The following is a 10,056-nucleotide window of genomic DNA, read 5'->3' as shown; positions in this document are numbered from 1 at the left end:
TAACGTGTAAATTAGAAATTATTGAGCACAAGGAGTTGTCTATAATGCGACTTTTTGAGATTCCGGTGACAGAATCCGGCGGAAGAAATTGAGATGAAATCATGATTTGTTGCAGTTAAAATGGTTTTTTAACTGCATATTCGGATTCAGCACCCTGAAAAACCCCTGGGACGGTTTCATTGTGCAGAAATTAGCTATCAAACTTGGATTCCAATAAATTACTGCCGGATTTTCACCGGAAAAAATCGCCGAAAAGACTTTCAAAAAGTCGCGTTAAAGACTACTCCTTAAAAGAAAACAAAAAAACAAAACCAAACCAAACCAGTGATCGCTAGTGTGAACGAGAAGAGAAAATTGAAGAAGAATCCAACGAAGGAGATGTTGGATGTGAAATGTTTTTTTGTTTTTCTTTGGGAACATTGAAAAAAATGGAAAAAAAAAAAACATCAGTTAAAGTAGATGTTGAAATAAAGTTTGAGGGAAAAAAAACCAATTATGTGAAGTTTCTTTTATACTCATACTTCCTTCTGCTGCGTGTTAACTGATACTATCCTCCCTCTGCCTCTTTTATCTTGATATTGTGATCTGGAGTAGCCATGGCCGCTTTGAATCTTGCCACAGGCAGTGCAAGCAACGCCATTGCCGACACAATAACCAGCGTGATTATTAATCCACTCCTCCGACAAATAGATGATGCGATTCACTTGGATGAAAACAGAAAGATTCTGGAAACTCAGTTAAATCGAATGAAGAGCCTCTTACTCGATATTGACAATCAATTCGGAGATCAACAAAGGACGCCTCCAGCGACCGTGAACAATTGTTTGCGAAGGATGGAAAATGAAGTTGGGAAGGCCCGAGATTTGATCGATCGCTCGCTAAGGCCGAAGCAATGCCTCCTCGATTGCCTCCTCTGCAAGCCCAACCTCTCGAGGCAAATCAGAGAATGGAAGTCAAATTTTGAGAAGCTCTTTACAGAGCTTCAAACCGACTTGTCTGTGTTTGACAATGCTCGAGGGATTGTTACGTCCGCACCGCATCAGACAGAGCTATTACTTCAAGATGCACCAGATCACGGCTTTGTGGGTTTGGGGATTAAGTCTGCGGAGATACAGCTAAAGAGTTGGCTCACCGATGCTCCTCAAGTAGATCTAATTGGTGTATGGGGCATGGGCGGTGTTGGAAAGACCACATTGCTCAAAAAGGTTTATAACTATTACAAGGTTAGTGGTTTTTTTGATGTAGTGATTTAGGTCACTGTTTCTCAGTTTTCTATCATAGATTTGCAGAGTTGTATTGCTCAGACAATCAATTTAGACCTCACTGTTTTCCATTCTAATTCTGATCTGAGGAAGATGAAATTGTCTGCACATCTCAAAATCAAGAAATTTCTCTTAATTTTAGATGACATGTGGAATCCCCTCAATCTGAAACAATTAGGAGTAGAATTTGGCAATGACAGAGGAAGCAAAGTTGTATTCTCTACCCGCAATGGAGATCTGGTTCGACAAATGAACACAGGAAAATCCTTTCAATTACAACCCCTAGCCCCAGAAGAAGCATGGGAGCTGTTTCGCAATATAGCTTTCAAAGAAGGCCATGTTCCTGATGATTTAGAGCACATTGCCATAGAAGTTGGCAATGAATGTAAAGGTTTGCCTTTAGCAATAAATGTAATTGCCTCAACAATGATTGGCATCATGGGTGTAGATCAGTGGAATCTTGCTTTAAGCCAGATGAAAACAGTGGATTTGAATTTTCCAAGTACTCATCCTCGGGTTGAATACGAGTTGTATCAGATATTGAGATGGAGCTATGATCGTTTGCCCAATGCTAACTTCAAGAATTGCTTTTTGTATTGTGCCATGTTTCCTGAAGACAAAGAAATTGAAGTGGACAAGTTGGTTGGAATGTGGATTGCAAAAGGGATTGTTGAAAGCAAAAACCCAGCAAATTTGATGGAGACAGCTAAGAGTTATATAAACTTGCTTGTAGATCGTTGCTTATTTGAGGTAGCGCACTTTCCACAGGGAATAGTTTTCTTAAAAACTCACGATGTCCTCCGTGACATGGCGATCTTCATTGGGGAGAAGGAAGAAAATTGCTTGTTTAGGGCAGGTCAAATACATGAACAGTTTCCCCTGGAAATTAGGGAGGATTGCAAAAGAATGTCACTGTATGAGAATAATATTACACATCTCCCACCACAAGGATTGAAATGCACAAAACTGGTAAGTCTAATCTTGAGAGGAAATAAAGGATTAGAGAATATTCCAGAAGCATTTCTGGGCAGCCTTCCCTGCCTCAAGGTGTTGGATTTATCTAGGACAAAGATAAAAACATTACCAACATCATTGTGGCAACTCACACAGCTGGAGTTTTTAGATTTAAGTTACACAGAAATTGAAGATGTGCCAGAAGGTATAACAAATCTTTATCGACTTCAGTTTCTAGATCTTTCAGGATGTTCCAAACTGCGATCACTGCCTCGTCATATAAGAGAGCTTAAAAATCTCAAGAGTCTCCAAGCATCTCAGTATAATGTTGTATTATAAGCTCATGGTGACTATACTTGTAGACAAAGAGTTGTTTCTAAGTTCATTCTCCTTTCAAAGCTGTTTATGATCTTTATCAACTGTTGTAAGTGCCTGGAGTGAGAAATATTCTTAATGGCAAAATATGATTCACTTTATTACTATTTGAAACTAGTATAGTATATAACAAATGTTTCAAAATCAAAAGGGCCAGTGTTTTTGGTCATCTCTCCATTGTTAACTTATATAATTACATGAGATCATGGACTGGCAATGTTAACTCCAGTCAAATTTTAGTTAAAATATATCGTAAATAAAACTTCCTTGAACTCTATACAATTATTAATATAGTTTTATTATTATACACAACTGAAAGTGTATAATTTATTTAGCAATTCAGCTTTCAAGGTAATGGTAATGAAATAGTAGCAATATTTTTTTGCTGTAATTACATATGATGATACAATTCCTTTTTTTCTCAAGAACCTTGCGCTTATGTTAATATAAGATAGGTTCAGAGTAGGTGAGATCTCGATACGTTCATTGTTTTCGATTTGTATTTTCTTTTTTATTTTTAGCCATAGTTGTTGTTGACATAAATAGTTACCATAAAATACTCTGTACTGCTCATATATGCAGCAAAGAGGTTTTTATGGTTGTTTTTTTTTTCATTGCAGTTGTTAATGATGAAAGTCAATTGTGATCGGCGATCAAAATCTATAAACATAAAAAGAGTTACTTTATCTCCATTACGACTGATGGATCACATACGTTTTCAGGCGTTGATTTAGTTTTGCCACTAGTTTGTGAGGCACAACTTTTTTTAACATCTTAACATGTGGTTTTGCAAAATTACAAGTGATAATCATGGTGGACTTTAAGGCATTGGTTTTCCCATTGCTGGAGTGGAAAAGCATATTTTGGTGTTGTGTGGTTTCTCTAATAAGAGTCTCGAATAAGAGTATTTCTTTTATTTTCTACATTATTCCTGTGCTTGAGATTTATAGGAGAGCTGGTAGCTTGCTTTCCTTCCTAGCAAGCTGTTAATTTCAGTTTTGCTTCTGATTTTTCTTTTGAGCTCCTAAATAGTTTATTATATTATTTTATCACTATTAAGCAAGGATACTTGTCTTGGGTTGCTATGGGTGACAGCGTTCATTTGTATTCAGGATCATACAAAGAGGATTTCCCTAGGTGCATTATGCAGAGCATTGAATTTAATGATGTCAATTATTCAATCAGGCCTAGGCCTTTGCTACATATAGAGTTGGAGGTGAACCAAAAAGAAAAGAACATGTTTTAAAGCAAGGTTGAACAGGACTAACTTTTTTCAGAAGAAAAAAGCGTAATATATTCATATAAGAAGATTACATAGAGCAAATGCAAGAAGCATATGCAAAAACAGTCATATAAGAAGATTACATAGAGCAAATGCAGAAACGTGGACCGAGCCACATGAAGATCTGCACAAATCTGTTAAAACAGATCTCAAATAAAGCCCCGAAGGGCTAATATTGCCCCCAGACAAGGCAGCCCATCTATAAGGTGCAGAAGAGGCACCAGAAAACCAAGCAGACAAACATCTGAAGAAAAAGCAACAAGATCTGTCTGCCCAATATGGAAGGAGAGGCACGAAATGAGGAAGAGAGCAGCAAGAGAAACCACTCCTTCCCCACCCCCTCAAAACTCTCCACCCGAATCGGACGAGAAACAGAGGAAGAACGCTGCCACAAACATCCGCATCTGCCTACAGAAAAGACCAATGGAGACCTCCATAGAAGCGGCACGAAACAGGGCAGAAGCACTGTTGTTCCCTCAACGCTCCAAAGGAAATGTCGTGGCCAAAAAAAACCTAACTGCAGCCGAGAAGGAGAAGACCCACCGGAGCAGAGGCGTCACCGGGGGCAGAGGCGGCAAGGGGAGCCACCTCGCCCCCGCTAAGAGAAGACTAAAAGACCAGAAGATGAAGCCAGAACAAAACTAACTACGCTCCTCCCCTGCTCGCCACTCCTGCAATCGCTCCTCCCCTACTTGCTGTTGTTGTACGCCCTCCTACGCTCAAACCCCTGCTCGCCCTCCTGCTCGTGCTCCTGCTCCGCCCCTTATGCTTCTACACTCCTCCCCTGATCACCGCTGCTTGCCGCTGACTCGCCGCGAGGGTTCTCTCCACACTGCTCGCCACTCGTCCCCTACTTGCCGCGAGGGTTCACTCCACACTGCTCGCCGCTACTACCCTGCTCGCCGCTGCTTGCCGTGCATCAATCACCCATCTCCCCTACTCGCCGCTGCTCGCAGCTCCCTTCCCGGGTCTCAAATGCTATAGGCCGCTGCTAATAAGATTCACCAGCCCCGCACGGCAATAGAACTTTGCTCAAAAAATGGTGGCGCCCGCCTGGGACTCTGCCGTGCTTATCCACTGGAGGCAGGGCCTGAGAACGCGGTATATGCTACAACCTTTCGCAGGATCTCCACCTCTCAGAGACTTCGCCCGCCCCGTCTCCTCGCACCTGACTATTCTCAGACCGTTTTCTCTGTCGTTACCTGCTTGCCACTGCTTGCTGCGAGGGTTCACTCCACGCTACTCGCCGCTTCTTCCCTGCTCGCCCTCCCTTTAGCTGCTTGCCCTCCCGTTACCTGCTCCTCCCCTGCTCGCCCGAACATGACTAACTTTATATATAAAATAATTTTTAATAATAATAAAAAATATGCATTTTGAATTGCTAATTTTACTTTTGAACTTTCTACAACTACTACTTACTGTAAATTCAAAAACTTTTAAGATTCTTAATTGTAATGCAATACTAAAAAAACATAAATAAAATTACACACAAATGCCAATGTTTTAATCTAGACCAACAAAACTAATTTTACTTAACCTAAATTGAACACATTTATTTGTGCATATCTCTTTTACATTACATATCATATAAAAAGAGCTTTTGAAATGCTTACATGTAAGAGATAATGCTTAAAATTACGAGAACTTTTAGTTTCTCCAAATCTCTAGATCCTAGAATTGGTATTTGCAATAAAACCTCTAACTCTTCATATTAACCACTAACAATGTCTCCCCTTAGACATTTTTAATGCAAGGAAAAATGAGATAATTATAAAAATGCACAACATTGAAATCGTTCAATTGTTTTACATAGTGCAAAGAGAACATAGGTGATTAACCTAACATAGATGATGATGTGTTTTTTTTTGGAATTCTGTTGTTCTTATTCTTCTCTTCTGCCGAAGCAATCTTTAATAATTGTTTGGACGAATATAAAAAAGAAAGGATATAAATTAGAATTAAAAAGGAAAGGAAATTGAATAAAGCATATAGCTATAAAGCATAGAGTTTGGAATTTGCATTGCCTATCTCTTTTTTCACTTTCACTAAACTATTTGAATTACTACTTAATGTTATAATAATTTATATTTTTTAGTTACAATAATTTATATTTTTTATTTACAATGATTTTGATATATAATTTATTTCATACTATTTTTGGTAAGAATTACACTAATCATATTGTTAAAATTTATGTTCATAAAATTATTTCAAAACGTGCCAAATTCATTACTTCTTTTCCTTTGTTCATGGTCACGAGATATAAGAATATATATTAAAAAAATATTATTAAATTAAGAAAAATATATTAAAAATAATTAATAAAAATAAATTATATTTATAATGAATGAAGAATAAGATTTAAATTGTATAGTACATAGATTAGCATAGTTATATAAAAAACACACATTAATCAATAGTAAACATTAAAATACTTGTCTCGTGATATATCTCATATTACCAGATTAATATATATATATAGATATGTGTGTTGTGTGTGTAATGAAAAAAATATATATTTTTTTCCCGAAGGTGGCAAAACCTATCAAACTCAGGTGTCAAACCAACAGTGAGGACAGCCATCTCTGGCTGCTATCCGCGAATGTCGGTTTGACTCATCACTGTTATCAAGGAAAACCACGCCACCTGGAATAACCCGCTGGTGGTCCGTAAGGGAGCAGGCTTTCACTCCTGCCAGATGCCTCTGGGTCTTGGGCCGTTAACCTGTTTCCTTACGTCCGAGGAAGACGAGCTCTTAGCCAAGCAGAAGCAGTTTTACGACATACTCCAGGCCGAATGAAAAAAATATATATTAAAGTAACAATAATTAATAATAATTGTGGATGTGACATTTTTTTTAATTAAATTGAAAAGCAAAAAATATATAACTATTTTTGAGATAAATCTCAAATTAATGAACATTATTTTCTATGCAATATTTTTAATAAATGGTTTCAATTACCTTCTAAAATATATAGTTTATGATTCTGTATAATTATTATTTCTATTTTATAATTATTTAAATGAAGTTTAGTTTATTTTAAATAATATTCATCATTTTATAGAAATATTAGATTGTGTGTTTTTTTTTTTTTTTTTTTAATTTTAAAACTAGTGTTTTTGTATATCTAGCCCAGAGTATGGCATAGATTTGCAAGTTAGTTTATTTTATGATAGTTTTTACTAAGTAGACCACTGTCAACAATTTTAGTTTCCCTTGTGACACATCTCAACAGTGCTAAGGTTAAACAATTATCTCTAATTTTGTATGAAATCTATTTTGAAGTAATACAAAACTTAATCAACATTTTTTTGATTTCTTACTTCTTCATATTTTACATTTCTAATAAGAATGATCTTAAATTTTATTCGTGGAAAGATTCAATCAGAAGAAACTCCCAACGTTTTCTATAGAGCTCAAGCAATTTCCATGAACAGCATGGATATTCATTTAGAAGATGAAATGTTGTCATGATAATGAAACCAACAAGCAAAAAAATAAGTTATTTGGTTAGCGATGCAAGAAACACCATCCCATTTTAAACCACACAAGTCTAGGCCTTTCCATGTGGAGAGTTTATTTCCCAATTGCTTTTGTATCGACAACAGTGTGTCCATTGAACACATTGAAATGCATAATTTCCCACTTACATCAACATTAACACTATTAAAAATTTTCATAAATAAATGTACTTATTAGGTGCTCACCATCCCATTTTAAACCACACAAATCTAGGCCCTTCCATGTGGACAGTGTATTTCCCAATTTCTTTGGTATCGACAACAGTGTGTCCATTGAACACATTGAAATGCATAATTTCCCACTTACATCAACATTAACACTATTTTTTTTTTCATAAATAAATGTACTTATTAGGTGCTCATTGATCAATATCGATAGAGATCACCATCGTCGATGTATGTAATTCCTGCAATAAACACAAAAGAAGAAAGCAGAGGCATGACATGAAGGAGCAAAACAATGCAGAGAGATGAGACATGGCTAACGCAGATACCAGTGAAACAAAAACAAGAAACATAAACGTATCAAATACCATCTATATGTTTTGGGATTTATGTCATGTGAAATTATGTTGGGGTTAATTTCCACATCTTTCCAATACACATAGTTTGCATTATATGGGGAATATGATGGTGGGATGGTATGTTGTGATGATGGCTCCCTCGTATAGTTGATTGTAATAAAGTCTTGGTTAGACTCCTTAATGGTAGACACTCGAGATTTGCTCACTACAATTTTAGCGCAAAATTTATTATTAGAAAGAACACTTAATGATGTAGGTCTGTAGGTGTCTAGATTATTTTCTTTCACAAAGGGTTTAAGATGGCTTAAGAGGCAATTTTTGTTTCCATCTAAGTGTTGGGAGTGAGTTGCATCATCCAACACAAACAGACACTCGAGATTTGCTCACTACAATTTTAGCACAAAACTTACTATTAGAAAGAACACTTAATGATGTAAGTGTGTAGGTGTCTAGATTATTTTCTTTCACAAAGGGTTTAAGATGGCTTAAGAGGCAATTTTTGTTTCCATCTAAGTGTTGGGAGTGAGTTGCATCATCCAACACAAACAATTTTTAATAATTTCTTAGTTACAATCATGGATACATTACTGCAGTTGAATTGTTTATCTACACGTTAATTAAAGAATGTATCTTACTCATTGTAAATTTCAATACAACCCCCATTTGACCAACTCTAATTTTAACTAGTCCTCCCTAATTACTTATATCCAAAATTTCTGCCTAAATTCCATGAAGAAAGAGTTTACATAGTGGATATTGTTTTTCCTTTGTGGATTCCCTTGTCAAGATCTAAATCAACCTGAGAGGAACAAACATTTATGGATTTAGATATGCATACGAATAGGTGGTAGATTGGTTCTAAATGTTCTCTAGTGATTTCTAGCATACTATATTTTGTTTTTATGTATACATGTATAGTAATGATCCACAAGATCAAAAAGTTACACTTCAAAAAAATTATCCAGGGAACAAGACATTGGTTGGCAGTGTATGGCTTAGTGAGAAAGGCTCTAAACTCGAAATTCATAGGGCCATTGGGTTAAAAAAATCTTCATCACTTCTTATTCACCCACTAGCAAGGGAAGCATCAAAATCAATTTCAAAAGAAGACTATGGTAGTAGATTCTCTAGAGAAAATATATTAATTGAATTTCACTTAAGCTATCAATAAACACCCTTTCAACAAAGCAACTAGTGTTGTAAGTGCTAAGATGTATACCATTTGATTTGAAGTAATTCTAGAACATATATATCCTAGTTTATACAACACTAATTTCTTTGTGGTGGGGTGCATAATGTTTACCTTTCTTATGCACTGTGAATAGCATGTTGAAGGCACCTTATTTTGTAAAGTCCTCACATTAATCGTCACATTATTGGGTATCACTTAAGATAGGAAATGCACAATGACAAATGACTTGTACATTGCCATGGATATTTCACTAGAATAATTCATCACAATAGATCTTGTATTGTGCTAAAATATTTTACTATGTAGGTTTACTTCTTTTGATAGATTTATTATTACTAGCTTATTGCTCAAATTTGTAAAAGATGATATATTTTGAAAGAAGATAGATTATCCTAAAATTGTGGAGAATACTTGACCAAGTGATGATTAATATGGAGCAAAAATGAGATTTTGGTAGATCCTAAGGGTCGGGCCTATAGGTACTACGACCATCATGTAGGCTCAATATAGTATCATTCAAGGCCAATATACATCAATCTTAAACAAAAGTACACACATGTTTCCCATGTAAAGTATTAATTATGTATTAACATGAGGCTTAGGAATCATTGGTGAAGTTACCAACAACATGGACATGACACCATGGATGAATAGATGATTAATGAGCTACCTCCTAGCTTTCATGATGAGGATTCATCTATTGTTTTTAGGGATCTTTTGCCTTCTATAGCAAAAATGGAATGGAGGCATGAAATTTTCAATTGAAACTACAAACTTAGTTGTTCTTAACGTCAAGCAAGAAAACCTAATGGCAATGTAAGTGCTAAGATAACAATAACATAGGTTATTGGAGAAACATATTTTTGAGATGACACAAATTAAAAAACAACAAAAGGAGAGGATATAAAATTTCATGAATCAACACTCTTAGTATACAGTTTTCAA

General features: G+C 35.9%; 1 protein-coding gene across 1 annotated transcript; it reads left to right on the top strand.

Moving 5' to 3' along the window:
- Nucleotides 1-596: 596 nt before the first annotated feature.
- LOC149177700 (putative disease resistance protein At4g27220) lies at nt 597-2,555 on the top strand. Its single transcript, XM_089421846.1, has 2 exons — nt 597-1,223; nt 1,305-2,555. Exons 1-2 carry the CDS (start codon nt 597-599, stop codon nt 2,553-2,555), a joined length of 1,878 nt encoding a protein of 625 aa, XP_089277972.1.
- The last annotated feature ends 7,501 nt before the right edge of the window (nt 2,556-10,056 follow it).

The sequence above is a fragment of the Pinus tabuliformis genome, chromosome 4_1 (genome assembly GCF_031772625.1).
Source record: "Pinus tabuliformis cultivar Carrire ecotype Pingquan chromosome 4_1, CPIR1, whole genome shotgun sequence".
In the NCBI taxonomy this organism is placed as follows: domain Eukaryota; kingdom Viridiplantae; phylum Streptophyta; class Pinopsida; order Pinales; family Pinaceae; genus Pinus; species Pinus tabuliformis.
Note: the sequence above shows the minus strand (reverse complement) of the source record. Positions and strands in the feature narration are given on the sequence as shown.

Excerpts from the sequence above, each read along its gene's own strand:
- LOC149177700 (XM_089421846.1), top strand. The coding sequence starts at position 597 with ATGGCCGCTTTGAATCTTGCCACAGGCAGTGCAAGCAACGCCATTGCC. Across the intron at positions 1,224-1,304 it reads AGGTTTATAACTATTACAAG|ACAATCAATTTAGACCTCAC; the intron begins GTTAGTGGTTTT and ends TGTATTGCTCAG.